At 45.0% G+C, this 16,932-nt stretch overlaps 1 protein-coding gene across 4 annotated transcripts in view; it reads right to left on the bottom strand.

Annotated features, from left to right (window-relative positions):
* The window catches only part of LOC137480881 (contactin-4), a 281,234-nt gene that overhangs the window by 74,742 nt on the left and 189,560 nt on the right, over window positions 1-16,932 (bottom strand). For all 4 annotated transcript variants that reach the window (XM_068202332.1, XM_068202331.1, XM_068202333.1 and 1 more), the window contains one exon: window positions 11,949-12,044. In XM_068202332.1, coding sequence (XP_068058433.1) covers window positions 11,949-12,044 — 96 coding nt within the window. The remainder of the gene's footprint in view (window positions 1-11,948; window positions 12,045-16,932) is intronic.

The raw sequence follows: 16,932 nt of genomic DNA, 5'->3' as shown, positions 1-16,932 counted from the left end.
CCATTCCTTGGTGTTCAAAAGCTGCTCATAAGTGAAGCTTACAGCAAATTTGGGCAAAGCTAAAGCTGAAGTGATTATCTGAGGAGTGTCCTGTGAACCTGAGCGGTATTCTCAATTTGCTTATTAAAATCTGCCAGCTGCTTGTAGGGGATATTCATAATTCCAATTTCATAATTGCAAATTTCACTGTGATTTGATTGAGCAATCAACACCCATAGCCCCATGAACCAGACCCTGGCAGAGTGCCCTGGGGAAAGGGAAAAAGGGAATTATCCAGGAAAGATAAATCATGGCCCTACCCAGCCCTGCCAGGCTACTCTCCACACACACCAATCCTCTGCAATTCCTGAGTTTTGGCCATTTTTCTCTTTCACAGTTTTATTTTAATGTTAAAGGTTCATGAATTATGCACTGCCACCCCCCTTTTTTTTTTGTGGGCCTACAGACAGTTCCATTGCCCTGCGTGCACCACTGGATCAATTTTTTATCTTCCAGTCTTAAATAATTGCAGAACAATTTAAGGAAATCGGCCTGGACAAAAGTATCACCTGGTAATTCTCCCTTTGAGTCTGAGCTCTTGTTGCTCAGCTACATCACACCACAGCTCTGGGCCTCAAATGCAGGTTTTAATAAAAAGAGTGATAAATAATGAACAAGATTAATCTAAATTTAATAAAACACATTTGGATGAACCCTCAGCTGTGCCAAATCTGAGGTCACAGTTACTCAGCAGCCAGGCAACAGAGAAATGTGCTGTCAGAAGTTTATAAGACCAAGAAAAATGCACAAAATTACCCAATGTCTGTGTTAGATGCATTCTCACAGCAATTTTCAGCACTGTGTTTGCCTCCCAGCCCCTCAACTGCCCAGCTCTGGGTAATTAAAAGGGCAAGAGGTCTTCATTAGCTGAAGGCTAATCAATAACCCCTGTATCTGGTGCATCTCCAGCCTGTGGGTGTCTCAAGCAGTTAAATATTCGGGTGCACACAGCTGGCCTGGCTTATCTCTCCCAGCAGCTCAGCCCCAGTGCATGGCTGTGAGCACTAGCCATGACTGCACTGAGCCATCGGGCAATCTGAACCCAAAAGGAGGAAAATCAACACAAATCCTTATCTGTGCTCAACAGAAAACGTCGTGAGATGAGGTCCTGCACCGGGGCATTTGCTCCAGTTCAATACCAAAACTATTTCAACAGCATCTGCTGGGCACAGCCACCCTCTCGTCGAGACAGCCTGGCTGCTTTGGGGGGAAACTTGGTGGTTTTTGTCTGACAAGCTTTTCAAACTTGTCCTACAGACATTTCCAGCCAGTCTTGCCTGGAAGGAAAAGCCACCCACCAACCCAAGCTGTGTTTATCACTCTGATACCTCCTGGAGCAGGTTTGGTGTTCACTGGGAATGCTGAACCAGGACTGGATTTGATGCCACTTCCAAGCCCTTCTTGTTATAACTGAAGTTTCTGGAGTCAGGCTCACCCCAGCAGTGATCAGCTGGGTGACTCTCTCTCTTTCTAAGTTCATTTCAGTGAGGAAATTCTGGTAATAAAAAAAGGAATAATGGCTTGATAAGGTCCAGAGAGTGGCATCAACATCTTTGCAAAGAAACACTCATCTCCACCTGACAGCCAGAGAGAAAGCACCCCTGTGCCACAGGGGAACAGGAGAGATCAGCCAGAGAAAAGGATAAAAAGGAGCCTGGGCTGAAGCTGCTAATTTCTTATGAGCAATCATCAAAAGAGAATAAAACCACGTGAAGCTGGGCATGCGCACAAGTGGTGCCTACACTGAATTTAACTTCTGCTCTGGATTTGTGCTGTGAGAGATTCAGTCACTGCTGATGTTCTCCAGGCTTGTGTTACATAAAGTGCTCCCCACATCACCTGAAGGAATGACTCACGGATTTAATCCATCAGTTTGTTTTCTGTTTAAAGTCACAGAGAGTTAGCATAAAAATCCTTTTTTGTGTGTGCACTTGCTTCAGAAAAGTTAAAGGTCCCTGGGCTTGTTTTAAAACATATTTCAATGTGACCTAGCTAATCCTTTAATACCAGCTTTCACTACCTTTGATCTGTAGTTGTAAGAGATTAGATCAAACCCCTAAAAAAAAAAAGTTGGATGCAGAGGAATTTTCTTACTGCAATGAATTAAAATTATGATCCACTCCAAGGCTGAAATATCTGCCCAAACAGCCTGAGGGGGGTATGGCCTGTAGGGCACTTGCCTTTAGCACACAGGAAAAAAACATTCTCTTGATTTATTTGATAGATAATCAGTGTTTAGTGTCATAATAAAGTGCTTTGATATCTACCAGCTGAAAACATCATCATGGTTGCACATTTATTACATTTAAACACATCATGGTTACATTTTTAGGTGCAACCATGTGCATGAGGTAACAGGAAATGCCCAAACCAATACCCCCATTGATTTTTCAGCAACAAAACATCAGCCCCATAGGAACAGGGGCTCCCAGAGCCAGGTCTGCTGGCTTGAATACAGCAGAATGTGCACCCAGGGGTGTGGAAGCCCAAATTTGACACATCAGGGCTGTGTTTGTGTCACTACACACATTCTGCAGCCCTGGCTGCTTCCGAGGGCTTGGCAGAGGCCAGCAGAGCTGGATGTGGAGGGAAAGGGTTAGCAGAGCCTGGGAGAAGGACTTTGATCTCTAATTTAGATCATAAAGACATCACAAGATGTTCCAGCTCCTGATAAATGCTATTGACTGGGTTCTGTCAGACGACAGATCTCACTCATCTTTAGCCAAACCCTGCCAGCCCTACCCCCCTCAATCCCATTTCAATCTTCATTTAGTGCTGACTGCAACCAAACAGGGAATAAACCACACCACTGGCTCGTAGATGATTTCTTTTTAAAGATGTCACGAGCTGTCACTGATAAATAAAAAATCCATTAACATCGTGTTCCTTATTATCCCACTGTTTCCAAGGTCTTTAGTGCAGGGCTAAGCCTCTTCCCTTCCAGTTACAGACCCCAGACCTCCTCCTGTGTCCTTGCCACCCACCTGGGGCACAAAAAAAGGAATGCTGCGGGTGCTGACTCTGCAGGTGACAAGTGACACGTGCCAGCTGAAAATCTGGGGCTGTTCTTGACCCAGCCCCTGTTTTCTGCACCTCAAAATTCATCCCAGCTGAAATGAGGCAGATCACACTCACCACCTCAGGTGCTTAAATGAGTGTAAATCTGTGATGAGCTTGGCATTTGTGCTGTAAGAAATATTTGTATTTTCATAAATCTCTCAATTAAGAGAGCTCTGTGTGTTCCCTGTGCTGTCAGAAATATCAAGCCAAAGCACTCCCAAATTAGAGGAGAATTTATCCTTATCCTTCATCCTCAAATATGTTGATAAACTTGTGCACAAACTGAATCAGCAGTTTTACAGAAAGGATTATGTCAGATTAATTTTAATCTAATCCATTTCTATCTCCTGAGTAGCTTTTTACTTCTTGCTTTTAATAATTTAAATGGTGACTGTGGCAGAGCATAAAAAATAAATGATGGGAGATGCACTTTAAATGGAAGTTACCATTCTCAATCACTTTTTATTTAAATGAGAGTTTCATATGCCTGATTTTAAGTTTAATGAACCCCATTTTTGCTGAACTGTAATAATCTCCGTCACATGGAGCCAGACACAGATGAATTACAGAAACCCAGAGTGTGACTCACCTACTCCCTGTGATGGAAGGAGACACCTGGAGGGAAACTTGGGCTGAATTTTGAGGGAATTTTTTGGCAGAAATGCTGCCAGGCTGCTCAGATGCAGCTTTCAGGGGCAGCAGACAAACTGCAGCAGTTGGAAGCTTTGGGAAGTTGTTTTCTGGATCTTGGCCTGAGTTCAATCACTCAGAGGATTTTTGAGCTCAGCTGTTCATGCTCTGGAAAACACTTTGAGGATGTTAACACTTCAAACCTGGGAATTTTCCTGCCTTTGGGGACATGGCAGTGGCAGTCACTATTAGGAGGAAAAACTGGTGACAGATTCAGGTATTTTTCTGCATCCTTTGCTCTCCTCATGGTCTCCTCCATCTCCCACCCATCTCCAGCACTCATCCTGCATCCACCTCCAGGGAATTCCTGAAAATCCCACTGGAATTTCACCTGTTCCCATTCTAGGAAAGTCAGCTGCGAGCTGTGGAGCCCTAGCTCATGGAAACTGTTTTTTTAATCCCAGAAAACTCTGCTGGGACATTTTCCTGTCTGCTTGGGAACTGAGCCTCCCCTCTGTCCTTCCCTGCATCCTCCAAGCAGAATTATCCATGGAAAACAAGGTTTAACACCTGCCCCACAACCCAGGCAGGTTTGCAACCCCTCCTGATGCTCCAGGTCTGCCAACACCAACCCAAAACCACAGTCAAATACATCAAAATCCATCACTGACTGTCCCTAATGGGAAAATATTTCCCTGACTCCATTTTTTTTTTTTTTGCTTTTCCCAGCCCCAAGGGAGAGTTTACCTGCTCAGATTTTCCCTCCAGCCTTGGGAGTGATCCATGACAGGCTGCTCAGTAACCCTGCAGCCCTCTGACAAATAGCTGAACCAACTTCCAACCAGCTTAGCAGATTTTTTGCTTGGTTTCCTGGAGAAATGGAACTTTTACAGCCATGGTGCCCACCCATGTGTGCGAGGCTCCTCTCTAAATTAGCTTCTCATTAATTGGAACCAAATCTGACCAGGCAGCAAAGGCTTCCAAAGACATTAAGACAGGAGAGAAAGAGGAGAAACTATCAATCCTTTAATAAGGAATAGCAGGGTTAGCTCAGCCCTTTGACAACCTGCCTGGCAAGGGGGAACTGGGAATAGAGGTTCTGTAAAATTCACATTTCTAAAAAGCTCTGGGCATCCCACACTGAAAGAAACAGGAAAATAAAGGTTAAATGTTAAGGCTACTGCAGTGGAGTGAGGACATTAAAAGCTCCAGGATTCCTGCTATGCTCCATTTGCTGATCATAGTATAAAAATGCCTGATAATTGCCTTTTTCCTCCTGCACTCTTCTGATTTTTCCCAGGTTTGCTCCCCTTCCTCGTTGCACTGTGTGGTGGGGGCTGTACAAACATGAGACATGATTTGTGGGATGGATTATTTGCAAGACAAACCCCCCAAACCATTCATCCCACTAGAGGCCATCAGCCACCCCGAGAGCGCAAAGATCCTCACTGCTCCCAGCCCATGAAGTGTCCATCATCCCTTAAAAAAAATAATAAAAGGAGAGAAAAAGTGAGCAGCCACTAATGTGCTCAGGAGTGGTTTTAGCAGCACTGGGATCTGTAAAATGCTTTCTGCAAACACGTTTGGGGTCCACACTTCACTCCTGCCCGTGCAGCATGAAAGGCTGAGATTGAGATGGGATCAGAATTGCCATCTCCTCTGTCAAATGCTAAAATTTAGTTAGTTCTACTTGATTAAGCTGGGCAACAGAACTAAAAGTTTTCCTGGATACCGGCAGGGAAAGAAAGGCAGGAGAGAATGAGAAAACCTGAATGCACCCAGTCTGTGAAAAGATGTGGGAATAATTCCCTGTCAACAGCTCAGCTCACGGACACGGATGTGTTCCCATCCATGGCTGTGTTTTCCATCAGGAGTGATGGCATCAGATAGGAAAGAATTATGGGAACAACTGAGCTTTAATGAATCTCCTCCTCCTCAGGAAAATGGAATTTTCCAAGCGCATTGAGAACGTGGGCACCGCAGAGACAGAAAACTGATTTTCCTTGAAATCCTGCCTTTGTTCACTCAAGGGGACACAGCTCCCAGAAGCCCAGGAAGGTCAGAAAGGAGCAGAGGAACAAAGTGTCTGAGGAACTGAGGTTCAGAGAGAGAATTGTTGGGATATTCAGTTCCAGGGTCAGCAGGAACTCTTGAGGATGTGTCTACAGGAGAGGACACATCCTATAGAACACCGGCGGGCTCCCACCTGCCCAGCTGAGCACTTTGTTGACTAAAAAAGCCATCAGCTGGTTGATTTCTTGCCCAGATTACTGAGCTGGATTGGGAGTGAGAACAGATGTGCTCCAGCTGTGGTGAGTGGGGGAATGAGCGGAGCGCAGAGCGCTCTCAGAAGAGGACACACCGCCAGGGACTGCAACGAGAGCACAGAATTCAAATAATCAAGTGATTGAGAGATCATTTTCAGCAGCCCTCTGTGTACACTCAGCATTTCTCACAGCACTTGGAGAGCTCCATCTCCACAGGCTTTTCCCACGAGGGCTGCAAGGCAAATGTCATGAGAACATGGTTATAGATCTTTCTAAAGATGAACCACAAGAAACTCGCAGGAAGTGGGGGGGGAGAGAGAAATCCTAAAGACAAGTTCATTTATCTTCCCAGAGAAGGGAGGGGAAGGATTTCCAGACCCGTTTGTTCTGCATGAGGAAGGGTGTGCTACCAGCCTGTCAAGTAGAAAATCCATTCCAAGACTGTATTTTTTTAGCCTCTGGACTCACAATGAAATGCCAGGGATGTTAGAAGGAATTTGAAAACCTTAGTTGTTAAAATATTAACTAACCCTGCCCTGACTATCAAATAAATCTAATAAAAGTGGCAGCTGAATGTCTCAGCTCCCACGGAGTTAAATGAAAAGAACTATTAAGCACAAAAGAATATTTTATTTTAAAATTTGGAGATAAAGTTAAAAGGACAGTGACCTCCAAATACCTCCCAGGCATATCCCCTTTGGAACACAACTTAGATTCAGAGCCCTGAGAAACACAAGTGAGTGTTTGCTTTGGATTTTACAGCTTTTTATTTGTTTGTTTCAATTAGGCTTATCTCAACAAGAAATGTATCTTGCCAAATTTGATTAACAACACAGAAAGAAGCAAACAAGGAAAGGTGTTTCCCCCTGCAGAGCTCCTCAGAAGGAAAACATTTCCACAAAGAGCTTAGCTTGAACACTATTATACACTTTGAAATGGTTTATGGCTTCTAAATGGCTTAAAATGCAACATAATGAAAAAGAAAAAGCTGTTTTGGTGATATTTTCCCTGTTTTGGCTTGAAGTGCTCCAGATGGTCAAGGAAGGGGATTCTTCCCCTCTGCTCTTGTGACAGCTCACCCTGAGCACTGCAGGGATGGGTGGGGTATTGGGAAGGAATTGTTCCCTGGCAGGGTGTGCAGCCCTGGCACAGGGGTGGCTGTGGCTGCCCCTGGATCCCTGGCAGTGCCCAAGGCCAGGTTGGACACTGGGGCTGGGAGCAGCGTGGGACAGGGGAAGGTGTCCCTGCCCTGGCAGGGGTGGCACTGGGTGGTCTATGCCCACCCAAACCATTCTGTGAGTCAATGGTTGATCTCCCAGGGCTCTGAAAATATAAAGCAGAAGAGCTTTGTCTTCTGGTGTCCAAATTCCAGAACTCATTCTAAGACAGGCTGAGGTACCTAAATGAGACTCAACAAAGAAGTCACAGGAACTCTTTGATGCCCCCGCAATGTCCAAACCTGTTTCTATGACTCCATCACTGGGCACTGCCCAGTTCATGCTGTAGCCACAATGAGGCTCCTGGTGTTCTGCACCAAAAACAAAGCCAAATGTGAGCTCCACACAGACTTTTAAGATTTTTGACTGTTTCCCCTTGTCCACTTAAACAGCAACAGCAGCTCTTCGTGCTGTTACCCAGGCCCCAGGACCATGTTCCCAGAGCAATATTTACTCTTCAGTGATTTCTCCTGTGAAGTTTCAGGGCAGAATGGTTGACACAAGACAATTGCCGGGCTTTTGATTGAACAAGCTGCAGAAATAATGAGGGAACACCCTTCACACGCAGGGTAATTATCTCAGAAAAATCCTAACAACGAAGGCAGGTTTCTACCAGTCCATTAGGAACAAATGGAGAAGGCAAAAAAAAAAAAAAAAAAAAAAAAAAAAAAGGAGAGGAAAAGAACTGGAACTTCTAGCAGACAAAGGGGTCGTCTATACAGCAGGACTGGCCTCGGGGGGCTGGGAATCCACTGCTGCAAGCGCAGAAAACGTGACAGAAGCAAATGTTTGATTTGCATTTATTCCGCTTTCCAGCCCAGCCACTTCCCGAGCTGCAGATGAACATTTATTTTCCAAATCTCCAGCACTCAGCATGCACTTCATCAGAGGAGGCCATCACATCATTATGCTGCTTAACAGAATGTACCAGCACAAGGCAGTGACCTGACAAACAACGGCTCCCCGCCGCACGGAGCACACATTCCATCTCCATTTGGGGTCTGGGGGGGGGGGCTGAGATCCATGTGCCTGAATTTCCAGCTCATTTCAAACCAAAAACTGGGACAATGCACGACAATGCCCAAATTGTTCTGTGCGAGCTGTACGCAGCCCATTTGTTGATGCTGGAAGGACTTGTTCATCATTTGGACTCATTTTCGGGATGAATTTCCTGTAACGTTTGAACAGTAGGAAGCTCTTTATTGGGCATCATTAACAGGAAAAAATAAAAAGAAAGCGTCAACAACTAATGTATGTAGGCCAACAAAACTTCACTTTTAGCTGACAGCTCCTCAAAAAGGGATATTTCCAAGTGGCAAAGTATTAGAGTGAACCACAGCTGAAAGGTTAATGGTCTGGACTCTGATCAGCATCTTTTTAATAAAGTCCCAATTTTTAAGCCCAAGACAACCAGTGACACAATGGCTGACAGGAAATAATTCCCTTCCCATTTACTGTTTTTGTTTTCCTGAATCTCAGCACCTGGCCAAGATGTTTTTTTCAGGCTTCTACTATTCCAGTGAATACCCTCATCAGCAAAGCAACGACAGTTCTCAGATTGAATAGTTCTGCTTTTTTAGATTATTTTTTTCAGATTTCATTTTCAATGCACATATGAAACTAAAGTAAAAAAAATAAAAAATGTGAAAGTGTATTTTTCCCCACAATTAGTCCTATGTTTCAGCAGTGGTCATTAATGCCATCAGGCACTTTTTGCAAGGATGATGAAGTTGGGTTCACTGCCCTAATCAGATTCTAAAATAAGTAATTGCATTTTCTCCTCTTATTACCACTCGTGCTTCCATTGAGCTGGATTATTTTTCACTTTGAAGCCGAGGGGCTTTTTTCCTGTTGCACCACAGTGTTAAACACTGGCAGTGTTACCCTGGGGGGCTGGAAGGAGCTGATCCCTACACCTCTGCTTTGCCAACACCACCGGGGCCGTGGGGACGGGGCTGCCCGCGGAATGCGGCGCTTCCCGATGAGCAGCAGCTTCCACGACACCTGATACTGCTCCTGAACCTCCCTCTGCCCACAGCTGAGCTGGAGAACGCTCTGGGGAGGTGCCTTAGGTTTTAGCTTTGATATTTCCCAGATGCTGCACTGCACTGGTGTGACTCTGAACTCCAGATAAAGTGTCAGCAGCTCTCCTCACAGCTCAGGCACACAGAACAATCCTTCTCCAGCCCCAGAACCAAGGACAGCGCTGCAGCTTCAGCCCAAAAAGTGCAAACAACAGGGAATGGAGGAGAGCAAACTGGGAGGATGGGACTGCATCACCTGGAGCTGGAATTGGACAATGAACCCCAATATGGAAATGGACCAGAACTTATAAAAGTGTCAAAACTCCTGACTCTGAGTCCATCTTGGGTGTAGCCCTGGCTGGGCTCTTGTGCTGCCCAAGGTGTGTCCTTTGAAGGCCTTTTAATAAATCCCTGCTTTATTCCTTTAACCCTGCCCAGCCTCTGTTCTGGGTCACCTCTTTAGGCCTCAGGGGTTGTGCAGTGGCGCTACAGACCCAAGGGCTTCGAGGATGGAAACATGATGATCACCAAAAAGCATTAATTTGCAGTTGTGACTTTTAAAACTCATCTTATTTCTAAGCTTGGGAGGGAGGAAAGGTGAAAGAAAATGTTGCCACAGAGCAGATTAATTCCTGCAGAACAAGTGCTCTGAATTAACCGGGTTTGAGTTTCCTGTAAACACTTTCTGTGCAATCCAGAAAACAACAAGACCAGTAACACCAGCCCAGCTCGGTTACAGAGCTGGGATAGTGTCACTTTGGACTAATTATGGCTCTGGCTACAATTAGGATAATTTTCTGGCTGAAGTAGAGCAGGTCATGGATGGTGGTCACGGAGGAAGTCATCTCTCACCCAAATGACTGAAGGAAATTATCACCAGAAATGTTCTGACCTCCCAGTCAGCACACGAGGCTTTGTCCTTCCTATTGAATCAAAGCTGGAAATACCACCAGCACCTTTTGGAAATTTAGTTTTTTTGTATCACCAGTAAATAAACTCAGACCAAACCTTCTCTGGAACCACCTGAACAACCACTCCCTTCTCACTGCTCACACCCCCACCAGCTGCGCCATCTCCACACACGGTGCTCACCCTGCAAGGATTTCTTATGGCAAAACAGGGAGCTTTCAGCCCCTGCAGAGGAGGCTTTGCTGAGGAGACAAATGTGCACAATTCCTGCAATCCCTGTGTCCCTCTGGAGCCATTCCTCGAGGAATGGGAGGCAGCACTGCTGGCCAGTGCTGTCCCTGATGCCTTGTGCAGGCTGCCCTAGAGCAGAGGCTGGGCAGAGTTACAGAATAAAGCAGGGATTTATTCAAAGGATCTCCTCCATGGATCCACCTTGGGCAGCACAAGAGCCCAGCCAGGGCTGCCCCAAGATGAACCCAAATGGTCCCAAAATGCACGAGCGCTCCCGGGGGCTCTCGCTGTGATCAGCTCTGCTCCATGGGCACACTGGAGTTCATTGTCCCATTCCAGCTTTAGCCCATGCAGTCCCATCCTGCTTGTTTTTCTCTCTCCAGCCCACGTTGTTTGTGCTCCTGGGCCTGAGGTTTGGATAATTTGTCCTTGGTCCCGAGCTGGAGCAGGAATTGTTTTGTCTCCCTGCTCTGTGCAGAGAGCTCACCATCCCCTGATATGAAGCTCAGAACTGCACACTAAAGCAGCACAGAATGTGAAAATAGAAAAGCTAAACCCTGAGGCATCATGCCCAGGAGTGGGCAGTGCTGTGGGGTCAGTGCTGCTGGCTGGGAAGGGTCCCAGTGGGACAAAGCCCCTGGGCAGCTCTGCCAGCTGGTCAGCCACGAGCCCAGCAGCTCCTCAGGCCTCTGCTCCAGCCTGGGCAATAAGCTCAGCCCGACAGCACATGGTCCACGGGGTAATTCCCATCCTGCTGATGAGGCCAGACAGACCTCAAAGCAGGATTGCAAATTTCTTTAAAAGGGCCACAGATCTGTGGAAGACGTTGTGCTGTTTTGACGGAGCGAGCAGCTCCCGATGAAGGAGCCAGCTGCAGTGGCTGGTGTGGGTCCTGGTGCGGAGGGACACACACATGGAGCTTGTCAGGCACACCGAGAATTCCAGCAGGAATTCTCACAGGACCACTCCCTCTCCAACACATTTTAAACAGAGCAGTGCAACACACACGCTCGGGAAGCCACAAACTGGCGCAATTAAAATGAGGTTGTGCTAAACTGAAAGAATTGTTTGGTATTTTCTAAACATTCATACCGCCCTCTTTGAAGCAAAGAGCACCCTGTGAGATCTGGACACATCCTGAGTACCCAGGACACAAAAAAAGAGTGCCAGTGGTGTTTGAAAAAGAGAAGATAATGAAAAGATGATGCACAAAAGTGGCTCTGTCAGCAAGCTTCAACTTTTTAGCAGGAGACACACCCAGGCCACGAACCAGAAAGGCTGCACAAGGTCTTGGCCACGTCTTCAGGATATGAACACATTGCTTTAGTTTCCATCAGTTCATCTCCAAAGTTTATGCTCAGATTAATAAAGTGCTCTTTCTCTGCATTTGTCCCCCACTGGAGCTTCCCCAGTCACCAGGACCCCCTCAGCCAGGGTGGCCCTGCCACAACCCTGTCCTCGCAGGTGACTGCTTCAAACTTACTGAAAATCCTGAGAATTCCCTTCCCTGAGGAGGGAAACCTCACAGTTGTTTGCCAGGCACTGAAATCAAGAGAAGGAAAGCTCTTTACCTCCAGAGTGGGGTGGGGGCCCACAGAGCAGCACCATGCCCTGGCCCTGGCGGACGGACACCGTGCTCCTCGTCCTGGTCTTGAAGTTCTCAAGGTCTGCCAGGAGAGAAAGAACTCGGTTAAAGGCTGATCACAAAAGGAAAATGGTGAAATAAAGCAAATATCAGCTTGGAGGGCGGGCTGGTGGGATGTGGGGGGAATGTGAGGCAGCAGGATGTTGAGGAGCATCAACAGAAGGACCAGGAAATGCCTTCCCCAGGCTGGAAAGGAGAAGGTGCTGATTCACCCACAGAGGCAGACGCAGCTGGAGAAAACCCCAGCACCCATAAGGCTGGGGGAGGCTTGCTGTATGAATTTAGGAAGAATTACTGCCTTAAACAAGCAATTCCATCCCAAGGCAGGCCGTTTCCCTCACTGCTGCTGCCCTCCCATCCCCTGTGTGGAGACCCTTCCTTCCCCACAAGGAAGCCTCTTGCACCAGCTGCAGGTTAAGCCACAGAGTGCTTTAATTAAATTAAATTCAATTCCTCCATCCACCTCTCTCTTCTTCCTCTCCTCAGGGCCTGTGCACTGCAAAAATACAACTCCCCCTGCTCTCCTGGCACACGGAATTCAGGGGGTTTGCAGTGAAGCGAGGAGGTGACTCTGAGCTGAGCAGTGGCACCAGGATTGCCACCAGCAGCTGCTTCGTGGGAGCACCAAGACATGGAATCTCTTTGGTAGCCTCTGATCTTTAACAATTTCCTGCATTTAAATCTTCATTTTTTTCCCCTTGTTTCCAGTGTAGCTGAGCCTTGGTTTGGCAATTTCAAACCTGTTGTCAGTGCAGTTGGGCACCAGAGAAAACACAGAGGTGATAAATATTTATCAGCAGGAACTGGTAGGAACATCATTATGAGGTTACAAGGATGGAAAATTGAGCCTTGATTTTTATCCTCTCTTAAAAATGTTTTCTGCACACATACTTAAAAAAAATTTAAATAAATAAAATCCAAAGTTGTCACTGCTTCATTTTCCTTTTTAGGAAAGAAACCTCTATGGGCCTTTCTTTTTTTTTCTGGCTTAGGACAAAGTGAAAACAGGAAAAAAATCAATTAGAGAGATATAATTTTTCATTCCTAAATGCTATAAAATTTATCATTTTTTTCTTTTTTTAAATTTTTTTTTATTTTACTGTACAGGAGCCACTGTAACATTCCTCTGGACACCTGCCAGTGCACAGATTTTTATATATTTTGACTGCACACGGGCACAAGGCTGGATCCCATCCTCTCTGAGGACAGCTGCAGGAGGAGTAACAGCCTAAAGCCCAAATAATGCCTGCAGGAATAAATGTGCTATTTTTTACATCAATACTGACAAGGAAAGGATTGCTACCAGGAAAAGCAGACTCTGCTTGGATGAACATCTAGGAAATGCTGCAAGGATGGTCAAAATCAGCAAATAAAGCAGAGCATTCATCAGTATTGCTTGCACTGCAAACCATCAGGCTCTGCAAAGCCTCATGCAAGCACTTCAAATCTGGCTCTGAGTAAAAGAACAAGATTGAGATAATCATAAGAAAGGCTAATGCCTCATCAAAGCCATCAGGCTGATTGTGCTTTCTGAAGGCCACGGATTTATTTTTGCAACACCTAAATTGGAATGAACAATGATACAATGAAGATTTTATTAGTGAGGAGCTTCATTTAGGATCCACCTTGCAATCTTGGAATTGCAGAGTGGAGGGTTCAGCCTCGTGGTGACAACACTATCGAGTTCCACCTCACTTTGTCCTCAAACCTAGAAACCCTGGGTAGCAGAGGAGGAATTTTGTTCTTATTTGCCCATAAAAAACCCAAACCCAACAAACAAATCCACCAGCTTAAAAGGAAAAACTGAGGAAGAAAATACTAACACTTGCAATTGAGGAGATCAATGTGCTGCCAACAATTCTCACAATACCAACCAAAGACTCCAGTGAGCACAGAAAAATATTGTGTGAGCTCCAGTAGCCCGAGCATTAGAGAAGGATTAGTAATTAGCAATTAGCAATTATTTCAAGAGGAGAATACAACAGGGGGGTGTAATAGGAATGCAGACAGGTTATTGTGAGTAACAGCTACTCACACCTCATTTAATGAGTGAGTTAAGGTGACTTTTAAACACTTTCTGGGCAGTATCAATTCTAAATCAAGCTGCACAGACCCTCAGAAGCAGAAAGTTGTGTGCATTATTTAATTTCAGCTGGATGTATTTAAAAGCAGCTGCATGACTTTGGGAAAGTCACTTCAGCTCTCGGTGACAAAGTTTGCACATCTCTGAGGACAAGTCCTTCAGCTGTGTCTCTCAGAAGAGGTTTAATTAGCTAATATTTGCACAGAGCCTTGACATCTGCTTCTGAAATGCACTGGAGTGCAATGCACACACCAACACCCAGCCCTTAATGGGGACTTGAATGGCTTTGCTGGCATAATGAGATTTTTCTGTAAAACTCTGCCTTAATGTTCAGTGCCACAACTTGGGCAGGTACTGGGAAGTGATGCCACAGATCCCAGATCCCCCAGAAATGCTCCAAAGCCCAGCAGGTGCCAGCAGCAGCTGTCAGCCCACCAGCTTCTCACTTTGGGCAGCCTATTATTGTGTGGAATGACCTGTTTTGGGGTTTAATAAAAGTTAAGCAGTCTGAAATGATCCACAGCCCCTCCAGACTGGGTCGTTTGTCTCAGTAAATGGCATTTGGAGACTTTAATCAAACCCATATGGCTTTGCACAGTAACAATTACCCAAGTTGTCCAGAGAAATGAAAGATTTCCCCAAATTTTGCCCACAAAAATCAGTCTTTAGAGCAAAGAAGATACAATTCTAAGCAAAACAAAAGGAACTGCAGCCTTTTACTCCCTTCTTAGGACCTACTTGGGTTTGAGCTTTATGAAATGTGGTAATTCTTTTTTCTAAGTGACTCCTAGGCAAAGATTTAAAGAAATATTCCCCGGATGGCACCGAAGGATGGGCAAACAAACAAGGTCACATCAGCTCCTGCTGATGGGGTCAGTATGAAATTTGGCCTCAGATGTCTGTATTTACATCCCTCAAAATTTCCAGCTCCACTGATGGTGCCAGTGGTGACAGTTCTACCCCAGCAGAGCAGCTACACAGCCCCCCTCTGCTCCCATTACTGGCTGCAGCAACAACAGAAATGATGGGAATAACAGAAATTAATAATGGAAATAATGGAAATAAATAATGGGAATAACAGAAATTACGGGAATAACAGAAATGATGGGAATAACAGAAATAAATAATGGGAATAACAGAAATAAATGATGGGAATAACAGAAATAAATAATGGGAATAACAGAAATAAATAATGGGAATAACAGAATTAATGGGAATAACAAATAAATAATGGGAATAACAGAATTAATGGGAATAACAGAAATGGTGGGAATAACATAAATAAATAATGGGAATAACAGAAATAAATAATGGGAATAGCAGAAATTACGGGAATAACAGAAATGATGGGAATAACAGAAATAAATAATGGGAATAACAGAAATAAATGATGGGAATAACAGAAATAAATAATGGGAATAACAGAATTAATGGGAATAACAGAAATTATGGGAATAACAGAATTAATGGGAATAACAGAAATAATGGAAATAACAGAAATTATGGGAATAACATAAATGAATAATGGGAATAACAGAAATTATGGGAATAACTGAATTCCTGAACTCAGCATGCCCCGGGAACCCAACTGGAACAGCAAGACTTCCCTCAGGAGCCTGCCAGTCTCAGGGCACTGGGGATGTGACAGAGATCCCTATTTTTTGTGAAAGCTGCGCTCTGTTCTGCTGGCTTTCTTTGCCCGAGGAGCCTTTCCATGCTTTGCTTTGATTTTTTTCCACACGTGCCTATTTTTAGAACTCAAAATGCTTCGTAATTACACCAGTGCTGCAATTAGGAGAGACCCCTCTGTGCAAGAGCTACTAAAAACCACCCAAAAAATATTATAGAGAATGAGATGAAGAGTCAATGATGCAAATTGGTGGTGGCAGGTGTCTGCATGTCCTTTGGAAAGGCAATTTCTGTGACTGTATCATGTGGGAGGCAGCTCTGCTGTGCAGTGCCTTGAATGACACGCTGTCAAAACCTCACCATTAGTGAGCCCTTTGTCATTACAGTTCAGGGATTTTTTTTCCTAATGATTAGAAAAGCAGTGTCAGTGCTATTTTCACCTATTATTCCTGTTTAACTGGTATGAAACGATTTCTGCTTCTACTGTATTCCAACAAAAATGTAGACACATCAATCACGCTTTATACATCAGTGGGTTTTAATTGCCAAAGAAAAGCACGGCTAATAGGCTCAAAAATAAAAATGTCAGTGGGTTTTACTTAAAAGTCTTTGTCTAGAGAGTTTTGCAAAGCAAATTTGATAACACATTGTTTACATCACTCAGCTGAGTTGATGTTAACAGCAAGGAGCCCCCAAAGCACAGGAGCTGCATCCCTAGGGATCAATATTCCTACAAAATGAGATCTCCAAGGGGCCTGGACAGGGGGATCCCAGAGTTTGTGCCCAGCAAGGGAGGATGCTACACATCTGTGCAGCATATGGGTTTGATTAAAGTTTCCAAATGCCATTTACTGAGACAAACGACCCAGTCTGGAGGGGCTGTGGATCATTTCAGACTGCTTAACTTTTATTAAGCCCCAAAACAGGTCATTCCACACAATAATAGCCTGCCCAAAGTGAGAAGCTGGTGGGCTGACAGCTGCTGCTGGCACCTGCTGGGCTTTGGAGCATTTCTGGGGGATCTGGGATCTGTGGCATCACTTCCCAGTACCTGCCCAAGTTGTGGCACTGAACATTAAAGCAGAGTTTTACAGAAAAATCTGGGAATTCCTGGGAATTAGCACTGCCTTAGTGCCATTCCCACTGTACTAAAAATAGGTCTTGGGTTAGGGCACTCCTACTTCACTTAGATGAGCAA

The sequence above is a fragment of the Anomalospiza imberbis genome, chromosome 11, assembly GCF_031753505.1.
Source record: "Anomalospiza imberbis isolate Cuckoo-Finch-1a 21T00152 chromosome 11, ASM3175350v1, whole genome shotgun sequence".
NCBI classification, from domain to species: Eukaryota; Metazoa; Chordata; class Aves; order Passeriformes; family Viduidae; genus Anomalospiza; species Anomalospiza imberbis.
This window is presented reverse-complemented; position numbering and strand designations above follow the sequence as displayed.